Genomic DNA, 17482 nt, shown 5'->3' with positions numbered 1-17482 from the left:
AGGTTCGCCGGAGCACTCGAGGATCCAGCAGAGAGCGCCACGTGCCCAGCGTCCGCTGACTCTTGGTTCGGACAGGATCAATAAGCTTGCTTTGCTTCTAATCCCTACCACTATATACATAAGAGTGCACAATAAAATAATGAAGACATTATTTGAAATGCAAGGGAAATATGAATCAAAGCAAATGATAGTGTAAGAAAAATAATAAAAAAAGATTAAGCAAGGTAATGGTGGAAGACATGGATATATTGGAATGTTACATAGATGAGTACAAGTAAACAATGCCCAAAAAGTAGTACATCCAAACTCCCAAGCTATCTTTTCATAACTCATAAAATGTGAACAACCTCTACTATGACTTTTCAATAAACATCCACTCATAATATACAATAATATCTCAATGTTGCTAAAGTAAAAATTGTCACTCACAAAAAATTTTACCACAAAGGCGTATGAAATGACACAATATCAAAGCACCAAATTAGCTTTTCACAAATCCAATAAATATACAGACAACTTCTATTATAGCCTTTCAATAAAAATCATTCATAATATACAATGGAATCTAAATGTTGCTACAATCAAGATTGTCACTTCCAAAAAACTCTACCATACATGAATACAAAAATGACACAACATGTCAAAAGCATTTTCACTTTTTTTTTAATTCCTATTTTTTTCAATTTTTTTAGCATGTTATGCACTTTCTTACACATCAATAATAGCTCAAATAAAAAGATACAAAACATAGTTCACCTATGATGATCAAGCATGGTTCACCTATGCTTCCCCTAAATTCTACTAAACTATTTTTCTCCCCCCACACTTAAATTTTTGTCCGTCTCGGGCAAAACACTTATCATGTGACATCCAAAAATATTCACATCCTAAGAGAGTAAGAAAATGAAATAAATGGGAATAAATGAAGAGAGAAAATAATGATATCAGAAATGATATGGATTTTATTCAAGCAACATGTGATAACAAAAGGAATGAATAAAAAAAAGTGAGATAACCTTCATAAAAATTATGCAAACCTATGATAATGTGGTCTTAAAAGAATTAAGCAAGTTCTAGAGTAACATTAACCACGAATGCAACACACATCAATAGGAATTACTGGCTTAAAAATATCCTCACTAAGTATATCAAAAATCATCATCTCAATTTACCAACATAGAATCCATTATCAAGTTGTAACCATATGCAATCTAAGAATCCAATCATGACAATAAATCATCAAATTCGACAATCAAATTTAACTAACTTTCACAATTTCTAAGATGATAAAAAGAACGCATAGGAAATTTATTATGACAAACTAAAAAAATGAACTACTAAGTAAAAGCAAATAAAGCAATAAAGTAAAAAAATATATACAAACAGAAAGACAAAGAGAAAGTAAGATGGAACAGACTCCCTTGATTTTCTGGCGGTCGGAGTCGATTCAATTCCAGAAGTCATTCTGGAAGTGGAATGAATGTAAGTGAAGCGAGGACTACACCCTCCACCAACGTCTCCTTAGAAATTTTCTCCAGTGGTTGAAGACGGTTCAGATGGAGTGTCCACTCCAAAAACTTCATTATTGCATAGAGAGTTAGAGCTTTCTTCAAGTGATAAAATGCATGCTTATGTGATGCAAATGTCTGAAGAAATCCTATGCAGTAAAAAGAGGAAGCAATTCCTGCGTGCATACTATGTGAGATGGGCTATAAACAATATCAAAATCAATAGAACATAAATCAAGAGATATATCACATCCACTATAATCAAAATGAATTACCTCCATGAAATTTGCTAAAGATTCAGAAGAAATATTATCCTTACCATATTCAAAGGTACTTGGAGGCTCTAGGACAATGAATGTGACATCATCTTGATCAGGTAAAAGATCTAGCTCTGGATCAAGAACAATCAACGAAAGTGATTCTTGAGTTTCCCCTACACTTCCATCGTCACTAAGTAAAATAGCAGACTCAACTAACTCAAATGGTAAAATAGTCATTGGAAGCGATTCTTGGGTCTCCCCTACACTTCCATCATCATCTCCTATACCTGCAACATCAAGACTATCTGGAACAGCAATATCATCAACAAAAATAATATCAAAATCAACTACAACATCACGATATAAAAAACTAGAAGAGACATGTAAAGTAGTAGAATTAAAGTCAGGAATATCACAAACTCTACAATCCATCTCCTCAGGAATTAATGTAGTAGGTTGATCTGATAGTAACTGTAACTATGTCGATAAATGTGTTCTTTCCTAAAATTGTGTTTCTTGATATTGCCAAAATAGTTGCGACTGCCCCCTAAAATGATGCTCAGGCTGATGGTGTTGAAAGTAAGGCTGGTAATATTGGGGCCACTTAGAAGTCCCTTGTTGTGTGTTCCCAAACCCTAATCCTGCAAATAATTATACATGTCCTACTAATGAGTCTGATAATACTGAGGATCAGGCTGGTGATACTGGATCCTGGTCGAGAATACACTGGCAAAGGAATGAACATCTTTAATAATTATCGATCTAGTCTCATACTGCTGATAATTTGCAGTCATAATCTCGATAAGTTCTCTAGCCTGAGTAGATGTCTTGTTAACTAGAGTCTCTCCACTAGCTGTATCAACCATACTCCTGTCCATGTGATACAATCCCTCATAGAAGTACATAATCAGTAGTTGATCGCTTATCTAGTGTTGAGGGCAACTAGCAACAAGTCCTTTAAATCTCTTCCAATATTCTTGAAATGGTTCTCTTGTGAATTGTTGGATTCCACAAATACTCCTTCGAATAGCTACAATCCTAGAAGCAGGAACTCGTCAGAAATAATTTCTTCATCTCGATTCAGCTGGTGATAGAGTTGGGTGGGAGACAATACAACTAATCTTTTGCTGAATCTACTATTGAGAAAGGAAATGCTCTAAGTCTAACATCATCTTCTGATATGCCAAGTAGGTTCTATGAAGAACAAACCATCTCCAAATCTTACAGATGTCTGTTAGGATTTTCACCAGATAGTCCATGAAACTTCAATAATAATTTATGTCTTTAATAAATTTATCATGTTACATAATTGTCACCCCACTTTTAATAATAATATTTTATTAAGTATTTATTTTTTAAAATAATATTTTATATTTTTTATATATATTATATTTCTAGAATTGTTTATACATATTTTTATGTATTTATATAAATTTTGTCATTTTTATGTTTTTATTTTTATTAATTTTATACAATTTGTTCGACATTCATGTTATAAAAAAATAATTTTGATATAATATTCAAAATATAATAATAATTATATAAACACATTATTATTGTTGATGTATCAAAATTATATTTAGATAATTAAAAAAATTAATTTATATAATTTAAGGATATTGTTATCATTTAATTAAAAATTAAGTTTAGAAATAATTATTCATCAAACACTCAAACTTTATCTTATATTAATTTTTGACTTCTATTTTCAAACACTTTATATTTTAACTTCTAACTAATTTAAAAATAATTTTTATAAGAATCAATTTTAAATAAGTAAGCGTTCTCTCAAACACTACTTAATAAAAAAATATTTGATGCTCGGGATAGAAACAGGCACTCATGTCATTGGACAGGTATGATCTCAGCCGTAGGTATTTCCCTCCCTTGCACCCACGTAACTCTTCAATGAAGATGATATTAGTTGCCAAAGATCAATTTTGTTTTTTTTATTAATAATTTAGGTATCTATTTTTATGATTTAATTAATCCAGGTAGATTTGATTTTATGAAAAATGTTCACCGGAATAAATTAAAAAGCATAGATGGGACGGTCGAATATCAAAAGTTTTTAAACTCACTAAATATAGAAAAATGATATGTCCAAGGAAAGAATTTTAATGAAATGTTCAAGAATAAACACATAAAATGATAAAATTCAAAAAAAAATGAAATGATGAACAATACATTTATATATCTATCTTTACATATTTCATTAAGATTTTTTTTTTTAACGTATCATAGCTCCTAAATATAATATATCCTAAATTCTTATTTTAGGAAGTAGAGCTAATCTCTAGCTGGACCTGGGTCAACGGGTAAGGCCATGTTTAATTGCCGAATAGAAGGTTAATTGTCGGTTCAAACTGCCGGTTTGATGGATTTATTTGATTTTTTTATATATGAAAATTTGTATTAAAAAAAAAAAAAAAAAGTGCTGCCGCAAGGATTAAGTTTCCATATAAAAGTCACATGGCCTAACCAACAAGACTACTTTTATGTTAATATATATAGGTTACTTTATTAATAACTAATTAGTAGTTCTTATTCTGTCTTAATAACGGGAAGAATAATAGGTGAGCAAATAATTATCAGAACCGTTGATCGACCGACGCGCGGACTAGATCGACCTCCATAAATACGTTTTTGTAGCGGCAAAATGCAAGCGAAAACACAAGATTTGTGGCCATTCCTCTTTTGCTTCATCGTCTCCCCCGCGAAGTTCTCTGAAGCCATGCGTCCGATTAAGCTTCTTCTCCCCCTTCGTCCTCCCTCCCCCGTCCTTGATTCATTGCGCCTCCGCCTGATCCCTACCCTGATCTTTTGGCCATGGAGAAGACCCCCGTCCCAGGGGTTGATCAAGGAGGAAGAGTCCTCGACGAGGAGGCTGCAGGTCCACGAGAGCACGATGTGGACGACCTGATCCAGGAGATACTGGAGATGATCCAATCCGCCTCCTCCTTCGGGGACTATCGCCGGTTGCAGCGGAAGGAGTGCTTCAACCTCGTGCGCCGGATGAAGCTGGTCGTCCCTTTCTTAGAGGAGATTAAGGAGCTCCAAGATCCGATCCCCGACGCGGCATACGATCGGCTCTGTTGCCTCCACAAGGCCTTTACTTCCGCTCGGAAGCTGCTTCGGTGCTGCCATGACGGCAGCAAGATCTATCTGGTTCGATCATTGCTTGCCCTAATTCCTACTTGTTCCCCCCTTTTCCTAATTCTTCGTATTCGCTCTTAGGCGTTGGAGAGCGAGGCTATGATGGGACGATTTCACATGGTTTACGAAAAAATCAAACAATCGCTGGATGACATGCCGTACGAGCAGCTTGGCATTACGGATGAAGTGAAGGAACAAGTAGGGTTGCCTGCCCCGTTCCTTTCTCTATTTCTTCATCTTCGTGACAAAATCCCATTTTTTATACTTAATTTTATTTACAGGTTGAGCTAATGAGCGTGCAATTGAAGAGGGCCAAGAGGAGAACAGACACACAAGACATGGAATTAGCGATGGATCTAATGGTGTTACTCCCCCAGGAGCAAAATCGAAATGCCGATGGTGCCATACTTGAAAGACTCGCCAAGAATCTAGAGCTGCAGACCCTCCCAGATTTGAGGGCAGAAACGATGGCCATCAAGAAGCTCATCAAAGAAAGAGGCGGGCAGAGCGGTGAAAGCACCCAACAGATCATCAATCTGCTCAACAAATTTAAGCAAATTTCTGGAATCGAAGACAGCAACGGCTTGGATGATGTCACCTTGCCCAAGTACCTGGAGAAGTGCCCTTCCTTGATGATTCCCAGTGATTTCCTCTGTCCCATTACTTTGGAGATCATGATGGATCCGGTGATAGTCGCAACAGGACAGGTACTGCTGCTGCATTCTCGTTGGAGTTCGAACCGAATTCAAAAACTTGTTTTTGGCTTGTAGACGTACGAACGACGAAGCATACAGAAATGGCTGGACGCAGGCCATCGAGCATGCCCCAAGACCAGGCAAAATTTGGCTCATCTTTCACTGACTTCCAACTACGCTCTTCGGAACGTGATTATCAATTGGTGCGAGAAGAACAAGATCGAGCTGTTGAAGCGCGAACAGATGGAGGACTCCGATTGCTTGGAGGGCAAGGATGATGTCCCTTCCCTGGTCGAGCAATTGTCAAGCATTCATCTCGATGTGCAGCGCAAGGCGGTGAAGCGGATCCGTTCGTTGGCCAAAGAGAACCCCGACAACAGAGTTGCGATCGCCAAGCATGGCGGAATACCTGCCCTCGTCAGCCTCCTAAATTACCCCGACTCAAAGTTGAAAGAACACGCGGTCACGGCCCTGCTAAACTTGTCCATCGACGAGTTGAACAAGAGACTAATAGCCAAAGAAGACGCGATCCCACTGATAGTAGAGGTTCTCAAGATTGGCACGGTGGGGGGGAAGGAGAACTCGGCCGCGGCCTTGTTCAGTTTGTCAATGCTCGACGAGAACAAGGAGTTGATAGGAAGCATGAACGGCATCCCTCCGTTGGTGGACCTGCTACAGAATGGCACCATTAGAGGGAGGAAAGATGCTGCCACCGCACTCTTTAACTTGCTTCTGAACTGCAAAAACAAAGTCAGAGCCATTGAAGCGGGAATAATGACTCCGTTACGTACGCTGCTGGACGACAAGAACCTCAGCATGGAGGACGAAGCGCTCTCGATTTTTCTTCTTCTCGCATCGCGTCCTGAAGGGCGCGGCGTGATAGAGAAGCGTTCGTTCATTCAGAAACTTGTGCAGTTGATCAAGGAGGGCAACTCGAAGACCAAGGAATGTGCAGTCGCGGTGCTGCTCGAGTTGGGTTCACACGATTCTTCCTTCACGTCGACGTTGATGCAATTTGGTGCGTACGAGCATATCTGTGAGATAGAGAGAAGTGGAACTAACAGAGCGCAGAGAAAGGCCAAGTCCCTGTTGCAGCTCATGCGTCAGTGCCAATTGCCAAGGAGTTTAGCCAGGCCCAAGGGTTAATTGATTAATTTTACAGTGCGGTCATCCCCATCCAATTCAAGGTTTTGGGATGCTACATTGGTTAGCAGTGACTCGGTGTCCAGTGACTTTGTATCCATTGGTTTTCGAACTCGCGCACGATGTCCGTCTAGTTAGATGTCTACCTTCTGGTTTCCAAAAAAGAGACCACTAACAACAATTGTCTTGTGTGTTGAGGCTGTTGAAGTATTCTCTACTTTGATCAGTAATCTGTATTATCGCTCTATTTTTGAGATCACCATTAGTGATTTTGGCACTCGTCATCCTGTTCTAGCTCATTTGGGACTTCATATTTCCGCTGTGATTTTTTTTGACAATTTGACTTATAATGGTGGAATAGTTAGGTTCTATAATAAATAATCAAAGGATTTAAAGTTTGGGTCACTGCTTGAAGTCATTGTAGATTTTTTTTCTCTAGTGAAAAACGGACTAAAGAACGTTCGCCGTTTGAATAGTTCTTAATGAGCGCTTTCTAATTTATTTAGTGGTTCATAAGAAATTTTCAGTTATGATATCTAATGTAGATTAAAAAAATAAAAATAAAAAATAAAAAAAATGATAACGTTTATCCTAAACGTCTCAGTATCCCTTACCCGGTTAAATACAAGCAGACACCTCAGTATTATTGATCCAATTAAATATAGATAGATAAACTTCGAAAGATATTTTACCCTGTAAGCATTTATACGAAGAAGATTAGACAAAATCACGGTTTTGAAGTGTTGAGTAATTTCCTAGGTTATATATTAGTAATTTTTGACAAAGGAAGAAAGAATTATGATCATGAAAGCAGAAGATTTTGTGATTTCCATTGTCCTGTGAATAAAAAGCTTTGACAACTAAAATGTATCATCCTTCTTGTCCTTGTTCATTAATCCACTGTGTGCTAATAATTATTGTTTTTATACAATTGCTTGATTGTTTTCTGTTGAAATAAAAAACAAAGAACACCTAATGTTCTAATAATTGTAGTGAGGTAAAACTACAATTGTCATCCCGCATGCATCACGGCATGGAAATTCGCCTTGGTATATCAAAGGGACCTGTATGCCTAAGTTTCATCTAGAATAGTCATCTTACTTTGGTGTGGCCAAATTTGCCTAATCAGTCTGTCTGAAAACTCAATTTTGTTATTTGAATTGCTTCTTGTTTCTAATATTATTGGACTGTTTCTACAACAAGAAAAGGACTTTTGTTGTTTCTCTCACTGGGAATGGCGGCTTAAAGTTGGATGTATAGATTATGGAATACGACCCTATGGTCATTTTGGTTGTCGATATCAGTAATACAAGTTAATCGATTTTTTTATAAGATTTCCCGCACGCATATCAACATATCCCTTACGTGGCGAAACCGCCTTCAGCAGGGGTTGCCACCGCCCCGCGCAGCTCGACGGCAGATCCCACCGCTCCACACGTGTGCAAGCCACCAATCGCCCATGTAGCAAAAAAGCCATTAAGTCACTGCCCAGCGATACCATCCCCGCTCTAGTATTTATATCACCATCTCTACAGAGCAAATCTCGCACGCACAGGCATAACTCATAAGAGGAATTAATTAAGAGAGGTGTTCGTCCAGGTCGATCGCCGATGGAGTACAAGAGGGACGAGCACGGCTACTTAGTCCCGCAGACCGACTCATACGGCAACCCCATCCGCACCGATGAGTACGGAAACCCCCTCCCCGTCAACCAAGGCTACGGCATCGGCGCCGGAAAGGAGAAGCACCACCGCGGCGCCGGACTCACCGGCATACTCCACCGCACCGGTAGCTCCAGCTCCAGCTCCAGCTCAGTAAGCACATATTTATTATTTAACTAATTCCATTGATTAAAGATTATTGTGTAGGAATTTGACACGCTTGCGTGCGTGAGTGCAGTCTGAGGATGATGGGATGGGAGGACGGCGGAAGAAGAAGAAGGGGCTGAAGGAGAAGATCAAAGAGAAGTTACCGGGTGCTCACAAGAGCGGAGAGGAGAAGGAGAAGCAGGAGGAGGGAGAGCACGAGCACGAGAAGAAGGGATTCATGGAGAAGATTAAGGAGAAGTTGCCTGGCCACCACAAAGACTAGGATCTTGAAGCCAAGATAATGATCTACTAGATATGTTCATGTTATTGTCAATAAACAAGACTGTTTCTGCGTTTGGTTTTGCATGTATTAGCTATTAACTTTACTGTTTATGAGCTCAAATAAGGAAACGCTTAGTTTTAATTAAGAATGGTTTATGAGAAAACGAATACCTGATAAATCGCTTGTGTTCGCCCGTTTGAGACAGATTTAGACTAACTTTAACGGAGTGATCGGTGCCAAGACTTTGTTATTCAAGTTAACAGAATCAGGTCAACTCGGTTTAACAACTCATTCAAATTCGCTCAATGCTGACGATGAATTGATTTGCGTCAAACTTGATTTGACTGATTAAGTGCTTTTTTATCAATCAAATAAATCTAATTGCTTGTCTAATTTCCTTTCTAACTTCTCCATTTTCATTAAAAAGGGGCATTTTAATATCTATGTGCCTAAAGTTGCCAGATATTTGTTAATATAAGGGGGAAAAAACTATTTTATTGCTTCTGGATCCAGCATCGAACAAGACATCAAACTCCAATTAAACTTGATTCGTTCGTTCACTCGAACTCAATTACTTGCACAAGAATTAGAACAAGAAAAAAAAAAGATAAACAAACTGCTGGAAAGTTGTTAAAATCTAAGGCTTCACAACTAAAGGAGTTCTGACATAATGTTTCCCGTCGGACCAAGTGAGACTGCCAAAAACATAGTCTGTGAATGATATACCATCCTTCAAAGCGAAAGAAACCTCAAAGCTTTTCTCATCACCAACTTCCTTAAATGTGAGGGTTCTAGGGTTTATACTGACTGAAATACCTCTTGGTTCCACTAGTTGAACCGAGTACGTTCCAGGCGATCCAACATTCTTCACCACTCTAGTCACCTTACTGGAGTTAGACAATTTAGGAATGGTGATTGAAGGATAATTCAGATCTTTGACATCAAGTGGGGTTGACGGGCATGAGTATGATCCGTTGCTGAACAATGCTATTTGAGTGTAATTGTAGCGAAGGGAGCACAAGAAGTTCAAGTAATCCTGAGGTGTTAGATCATAAACCAATCCAGGATCCATAGCGTGGTTTGGTTGCACATGACCGGACCCATAGGCAAATGGCGTAGCCTTGACGAAGGACGAGTTCAACAATGGCTCTTCCATGTTATCTCGTGTTCTTGCTGCAACATGAGAAACATATAAAGCTAGTGAGCAACGTGTTTCCATTGATATCTTTGACTTACAAGTAGATAGTTTTCAGAACAATCAATAGCTGAAATTAACCGACTACATTTTTAGCCATTCATGCTTTCATGTAACCATTTATCTAGATAACAATTTCTTGAAGAAACTTCATGACAACATTACCTGTAGTCATGATTGCCGACTTGATTGCAGCAGGACTCCAATCGGGGTGTAGAGTTCTCAGAAGACCTACAACTCCAGATACATGAGGACATGACATCGAAGTGCCAGACACCGAATTGAAGGAAACACGGCGCTTATCAAAAACAAGACCAGTAGGACTAGCTGCTTTCGAGTAGGCGGCAATGACACTCACCCCTGGTGCAGTAATATCAGGCTGCAAGCCATGTGGAAAGATTTCAGCTAAACGATGGAGCAAACTGTATATTGTTAATGACAACGAAGATTGCAATTTTCCAGTGAACCTTAAGGATCTCAGGGGTGATAACATTTGGTCCTTGAGAAGAGAAAGCGGCCATGAACGGTGCTGGTTTCGTTCCGAGTTTTGTCTTTGGACTCGTAATGTAACCAAGTACCGACCTAAGACTTTGTTCATATTAGTTCATTTCATACAACTAATCCAAAATATACTTACATTTTAAACTAGGCAACTCAAGTGTTCTTGTTAAAATGAATACCCAATGACACACATTAAGCAAAAATGCTAACAAAAGAAATCCTAAATAATTCAAGATCAACAATAAGGCATGGAACTAGGTATTTAAAGTTGCTTTACCAAACAACTGGAAAGACATTAGCAAGAATGACATTTGTCTTTAAAAATGTGACAATTGCATGAAATTTGATTTTGCCTTCCCTAAACTTTATAATTGGAGATGTTTTCTATTCATAGTTATCAAAAAGATAGATAGTGTGAGAACCAAATTCTAAAAGTGTGACCCCTATTCCAAGTGCTCTACCACAAATCAAGCAGCAGTATTTGGGCAATCAACAAGTGTTCTCAGCTTCCATGGAATCTCAATTCAAACTAGTGTAGCCTGACAATGATTACCTTTTGCTAGAAAGTAAACATCACTACCTTAGCTGAGGCAAACAAAACTCTTGTTCACTCTTCTGTTTCTTCACTTTTTCCTGAACTCTTGTTTATTTTTATTTTTCAAAAAAGAGAATATGGTCGATCCCAATAGTTCAATTCCCATAATTGATAGTGATGGACATCATTGTGACAATTTTTTTTTAATATCCTAGATTATGGAGACCAGAAGGATAGAACGTAACAATTCTAGGTGGTTCTTTGGTATATGGTAATTAGCTAGCCATGTACCACTAGTAGTGACAAAAGGAATGCCTACTCATAACTTCTTAGAGTATGAATCAAATCTATTTAAAAGTTTCTCCTGAAGGAAGATAATATTTGTTAACTGTTTCAAATATCAAGTGCTCTCCCTTGGCATGCTTGAAAAACAATAAACCCTGAATAATACGTCTTTAATCATCTCTTTTTTCATCTACTTATCTACATGTCATTTCAGTTAAGTTCAGAAAAAGGTCATGCCAATGAAGAGAATTGTAACTTTGTGAAGTCAACTAGGATGATGGAATGCACCATAAAAACTCAACATAGGTTCGATATGGAGATCATTTACTTAAAAAAAGGACATCGATAAAAAGTGCACTTACCGGGTGGAATTGAGGTAAGAAAAGAGAAAACGACCATCAGTATAGTTGATGTGAGTTGCAGGAAGGACATGTGCATCTGCTATTATTTCATTGCCGTTGTCTGCATCATTTGCAAGAACCATCCCAACGCCACCAGCCTGGTAAACTGCCTCCCCCTTCTCTGCTCTTGCTGTGATGCCACGAAGGCACACGACAATCTTCCCCTTAGCTTTGCCTGGGTCTAGTGAACCCAAGTAGCATAAGCTACTGCAATATCAAAGGTAAAAACATTAATTCTCTTCAAAAGATCATTTTACTGAATTCATGAGTTACAATTTTAGATATGAAAAGAAACTAAAATCAGCTTAGATCACTGTGTTATTCAAATCAATATCATGACATCATTAATGAACATACTCAAAAGTCATGAAGGGGTAGTGTTCGAGTTCACTGCTTTTAAACTTATAAGGGCATCTAAGAAGATTGAATTATGTTGTGTTCACTTACGCAAGTAGGTCTGATGCATTGGCCATTTTAGCATCTTTGGAGCTGATTAGTGGGTATAGTCTTTTCCTTGGCAATTTCTTGGGAGATAAACTCTCTCCCTGCAAAATGAATGAGAGGAAGAGATGTATTCAAGAAGATATGATCAGGTTGTGAAAACGATATGGTTTTGTGCCTAAACAATATGCAAATAGATCAAAAATTCAAGTGTAATATGAAATGAACAATAGCAGCACGAAACTCATGTGGACAGTAAATCAAAGTTTCAGCCAAAAAATGATAGTAAGTTGAAATAGATAAACAAAAAGGAAATTGAACCAATCTTGATACAATAACAACAACCAAATCTTTATCCCACTAAATGAGGTCAAGATCCTCCTAGGTCATTGAGCTCAATCTCCTATTATATCATTATCTATACTTAAATAAATTTGAATGTGACAGTAAAAAACATAAATCCATCAGATAAAAAGGAAGAAACATCTAATTGGCCATGGACTAGTTAGCCCGTAATCATTGACCACAGACATGATGAATTTAATAGCAGTTCCTGAGATAGTTAGTTCACATTCTAACAGATAATGATCATCCTAAACAATTTTTAAATCGACAGAACAGAAAAGAAAAAGTGGAGGTGGGGTACACAAATATACATTTTCAAGAAATGCATAAAGCTAACTTGGTGAAAGGGTAGCAGATAATCTCCCTCCAGATGCAAAATTGTGAGAATAAAACCTAAAAAACAGAAAATGTAAGCTAACCTTAATTCTCTTGTCTCCAAAGGAAAGAAATGTGGGAAATTGGCGGTCCATCGTGCTAGCTCCCACGGTGAGCATCCAAGGCGACAAATTGGACACGGTGGAAAGCTTTGGGCCGGAATTTCCGGCAGAGCAAACAACGACGATCCCATTCTTAACGGCATGGAACGCGCCAATGGCCAATCCATCCTGAAAGTAATCGACGGGGTCCCCGCCGAGCGACACCGATAGGACGTCGACGCCATCACCGATGGCGGCGTCAAACGCAGCGAGGATGTCGGCGTCAGCGCACTCGCTGCCGTTGACGGGCGGCCAGCAGACTTTATAGGCGGCGACGCGGGCGCGGGGAGAGCCGCCCTTGGCGGTGCCGTTTCCGAAGCCGAAGATGTTGGCGCCTGGGACGAAGGCGCCGGCGGCGGTGCTAAGTGTGTGGGTGCCGTGGCCGTCGTAATCCCGCGGCGATTGGAAGGTGGCGTTGAGCCGGCCGACGAGGGCTTCGTAACCTTTGTTGAAGTACCGGGCGCCGATCAGCTTCCTTTAGATCATTAAGAGAAACACACATTTACAAAATTCAATCTTTCAAAGTCCTAATAAAATGAAATATTTAAATACACATTAATTTTGAAATTAAACGTATATGAACTTAATGTTTATATAATTTGATCAAATATAATTTCAGTGACTTGAAATTTTGGAATGATCTTTTTCATGTGAATTATTTATTATTATTATTATTTTAAATATTTCAGTAATTTATAAATTTAAATATATAAAAAAATAAATTTATCATTTCAACGATTTTTAGAGCCGGCTCCACAAATATAAAGAGAGATAAATTCAGATAAAAATATATGGTGGGATGAATATAAGTTCATGAGTTCCTATAAAATTTGACTCCTGGTTCTCCACAAATATAAAGAGAGGTAAATTCAGATAAAAATATATGGTGGGATGAATATAAGTTCATGAGTTCCTATAAAATTTGACTCCTGATTATTACATTAGAAATACCATCGTCTAGAGTCGGCTGATAAATTTAAATACAAATTACTATTTGATATTTGAAAAAAAAAAAAACTATTTTATAGAACTTTGACTACATATTTGACTTCGTGAGAATATACCAAATTTAGTAACAAGTATCTAATTTGTATAATTACTTAGCAATTTTCAAGTCAGAATCTAGTAATCTACTGGATAAGGTGTTACAATAGATCATTTCGTGGATCTGTATTGACAGAAATTTCATGTACCGATTAGTCTTTTTTATGCCTTTTGTTTTTCCCGCGCAGAGCTAGTTGACCACAATGGCTATAGATAACCACAACTGCGTGTATGTACCAAGAGAATCCCACAATTGTATATTATGCACTCATGTTCTCTGTTCTTGAAATCTACAAAATTATACACGGGGATTTAAGCTGCGTTTAAATCTTGGCATCCTTGAATTATTTTACTGTGCCATCAGATATGGAAGAGATCTGAAGTTAAGGTGCAATGGATCTTGAATTGCGGCTAAAGCAACCTTAGTTTTCTGATCACAGAGTTGACTTGTAAAGCAGGGGTATCCTATCAACTTGTTTCAACAAGTGTTTCGATCGATCGAAAACAGTTTGGAATTTAGGGTTTATAGTCTTTCTTTCTATTAGGCCATGTATATTCAACTCTATCATTTTCTCTTTTGCAAGAAATTCTTGGTGTGGATATAATAAAATCATGCCCTTGCATCAGGATGTTTGGCCCTTTGCGGAGACTTTGAAGAAACAGACAAGGTTTCAAAGGAAACAAAAATGATGCAATGAGAAAAACACCTAAAGCATGCCGCAATTAGTGAATCTTAATTGCCCGGTGTGCATCTAGTGGAAAGAAAGTGCCTTTGCCCATTATTGTTCTAGAATGCAAGTCAAAGGACTAAAGAGATAATAAACAAACCTGTTGCATGAAAAGCTTTGATCAGTGCCATTCTGACAGATTCCTTTCCACTTTGATGGAATTGGTCCCGAACCATAATCCTTGAAACTTTGGGCCTCAGGCCACACACCTAAACGCCACTCACAAGGATAAGAAGCTTCATCATTAGCCAGCACAAGTTAACATTGGTCAATGAAGCAATATTTAAGTAGCTTAGTCAATGAAAGTGTCTGAGACTAGAAAGAACACTAAATAGCTTAATTACCAGTATCAAGGTTTCCAATGATGGTGTCTTCTCCAAATCTGGCTTGCATCCACAGTGACTCATCTAGGATTTCGCCATTTCTCTCCAGGCCAAGGAATTCCCATGAATGAGTAGTATGCAGCTTGTAGTTTCTATTAGGGAACACTGATACGACTCCAGGATGTTCTGTCACGAGAACAGATACGGTAGAAGATTTAGAGAAATGGGAGAAGGGGAAATGAGGACCTACTTGATAGCTCGATTGCTTCTTCCTCCTCAAGGAAGGCTGCAAAGCCATTGATATTGTGGGTGTAAGAATACAAGACTGCATCTTTAGCCTTCTCCTTGCTGTTCTCGATCAAATTTATGTCAAACATTAGCAGTTTTAAAAGAGATCAAACAAAGTTTTGATTCTTACTCTTGCAGCACTGTGCCTAATAGTTGATGGTGAGATTGCCTTGCTCGCTCAGAAGCTTCCCAAGGTGATAAATTGGAGCCATGCGAGTGCTCGCCAAGGTAAACTACATAGACCTATGATCAAGAGGCGAAAAATAACTAAATAAAAAGGACAGAGAAGTTATCAAGTTGAAGGAACAAAAAAAAAGAGAGATTAAAAGACGCAGTTAAAGAAATGCCTTGCTTCTTGCAGCAAGAACTGATTTCTGCAGCAGAAAAGAGTGGAGGAAGGCAATCAGAAGAAGCAGAGAGGACCTCCTCATCTCTTTTGTTTTGCCCCAAGGTGCCTCTTTGCTCGATCCGGAGTTCGGAATTGCGAGCTGAGATTTATAGCTTCAGCTCTTCTTGAGACCAGAAAGAGATTAAAATAAACTCCTCCTAGTTCATAGACAACGTAACACACTGAAGCTACTAACCTGCTAACCTCCCCAGTTACAGAGGGCCGGTTCAACCAGTTAAGCTGAACAACAATTTAATCAGAAATCTACAATTGGGACGGCCCCATTGGTCCACTGGTCAGCCAGTGAAGCTATCTCTATAAGATTCTGGAACAGCTAGCATCTCAAAATACGTTCCTTTTTCTATTATCGCTTGAAGTGAATACTACTTGTCTCAAATGTCCATCCTGGTTTTCAAGGTCTTCACAAGTCTTCTCCGACGTGTGTTGGCCGTGAAGTTGTCGCAGACCGGAGGCTACTGCTCATTTGTAAACTCAGTTCATAAAAGATGATGGTGAATCCGCCAGCTCTGACGCCTCCATGTCATTCCCTCGTGTGCATGAGGAAAAACTAAAGCGCTCTCATGTCACTGGACCTCATTGTACATCCTCTAGTACTGGTTCAGTAATTTTTCTTTTCTTTAGGTGCACTCACTTAAAACGAAGAAGGAGATTCAACCGACTAAACCAAAAAATAAAATAAAATGACTTTAAGTAAAGCTCTTGTGTCACTTCTGTGTGTGTGTGGATCATTAAAGCTGTGGAAATGATATAAAGCAATGCTCACAATCATTTCTTTTGCTTCCTGTTTACTGTATGTTTCTTCAATCATACATAGAAAAGACTTCATATGGTGAGACACCAAAGTTACAAGGACGAGTGTAGTGGAACTTTGGATTCAAAGTGGCAAATCTTATACCATACATACCAGTCCAAATCATTTAACATTAAGTTATATGGTTTAAGGTTGTCCTCTCTAGTACCCTCCGATCCCTCCTCAGCCCCATTTCGGTCGACGAAGATCATAGAGCTAAATTGTAATTCAAACCGCAAATGGAGCTAAACATATCATCCTGACTTTTCTACTTGTCGTATATGATAAATACACGGAATAAATGAACAGGAAAACAATTGATGTAGATTAAAAGACGAACGGACCAGAAACACCCTAATAGGTACCTCCAAACACTTGAAGTTATGGGGATTTAATCATTTCCTTGGAAAGAAGGCTTAGTGTATCGTTGACGATAAGAGTTAGAATATTTTGAAGACAATTTTTTTTTTCTAGTAACAATCATTCATATGGTCCCAATTATCATCTAGGACCGTGAGAATAGGGACAAGAGCACCACTAACACTACAGTCCACAGTCTACCTACAAGAAGATGAGTTTGAAGTCGTTATAAGCCTCTCCATTTTTGACTAAATCAAATGTGTTTTATTATTTGTAAGTTGATAAGTGGCTTTCGATCCGGTTCTGAGCATACTAACATTTGGATGGTATTTTTTAGGCTTTATTTATCAATTTTTTACTAATCAACGCGAAGAAGACTACGAGAAAGTCGGACAGGATAATGAATCATGCTGCAATCATGGAAGTGAGGAAGGTCAAGGCTGCAGTACAGGGCATGGCCAGTCAGATCACAACTATTAAAAACCTTTTTCATTGACAAACCTAATGC

General features: G+C 38.4%; 3 protein-coding genes across 6 annotated transcripts; 2 read left to right on the top strand and 1 right to left on the bottom strand.

The window, feature by feature from the left end:
* The first annotated feature begins 4441 nt into the window (after nucleotides 1-4441).
* On the top strand, nucleotides 4442-7039 carry LOC122038161 (U-box domain-containing protein 15-like). The gene is made up of 4 exons (XM_042597791.1): nucleotides 4442-4936; nucleotides 5006-5122; nucleotides 5206-5631; nucleotides 5695-7039. Exons 1-4 carry the CDS (start codon nucleotides 4598-4600, stop codon nucleotides 6763-6765), a joined length of 1953 nt encoding a protein of 650 aa, XP_042453725.1. The 5' UTR covers nucleotides 4442-4597; the 3' UTR covers nucleotides 6766-7039.
* A 1244-nt stretch (nucleotides 7040-8283) lies between these two features.
* LOC122011692 (dehydrin Xero 1-like) lies at nucleotides 8284-8998 on the top strand. The gene is made up of 2 exons (XM_042568062.1): nucleotides 8284-8576; nucleotides 8662-8998. Exons 1-2 carry the CDS (start codon nucleotides 8373-8375, stop codon nucleotides 8851-8853), a joined length of 396 nt encoding a protein of 131 aa, XP_042423996.1. The 5' UTR covers nucleotides 8284-8372; the 3' UTR covers nucleotides 8854-8998.
* A 330-nt stretch (nucleotides 8999-9328) lies between these two features.
* Nucleotides 9329-16474, bottom strand: LOC122038160 (subtilisin-like protease SBT5.3). 4 transcript variants are annotated; one of them, XM_042597786.1, is made up of 12 exons: nucleotides 16000-16473; nucleotides 15763-15924; nucleotides 15546-15658; nucleotides 15378-15475; nucleotides 15149-15313; nucleotides 14905-15013; nucleotides 12976-13507; nucleotides 12218-12315; nucleotides 11732-11977; nucleotides 10516-10630; nucleotides 10214-10427; nucleotides 9329-10026 (listed from the first exon to the last, which is right to left on the bottom strand). In XM_042597786.1, exons 2-12 carry the CDS (start codon nucleotides 15844-15846, stop codon nucleotides 9491-9493), a joined length of 2310 nt encoding a protein of 769 aa, XP_042453720.1. In that variant the 5' UTR covers nucleotides 15847-15924; nucleotides 16000-16473; the 3' UTR covers nucleotides 9329-9490. The 4 variants fall into 4 exon arrangements, with proteins under 4 accessions (XP_042453720.1, XP_042453721.1, XP_042453724.1 ...); XM_042597787.1 differs by having other exon boundaries at nucleotides 15763-15903; XM_042597790.1 differs by having other exon boundaries at nucleotides 15149-15292; nucleotides 15763-16474.
* Nucleotides 16475-17482: the final 1008 nt, after the last annotated feature.

This window comes from Zingiber officinale, chromosome 1A (genome assembly GCF_018446385.1).
Source record: "Zingiber officinale cultivar Zhangliang chromosome 1A, Zo_v1.1, whole genome shotgun sequence".
NCBI lineage: Eukaryota > Viridiplantae > Streptophyta > Magnoliopsida > Zingiberales > Zingiberaceae > Zingiber > Zingiber officinale.
The sequence above is the reverse complement of the archived record's forward strand: the minus strand, read 5'-3'. Positions and strand labels throughout refer to the sequence as shown.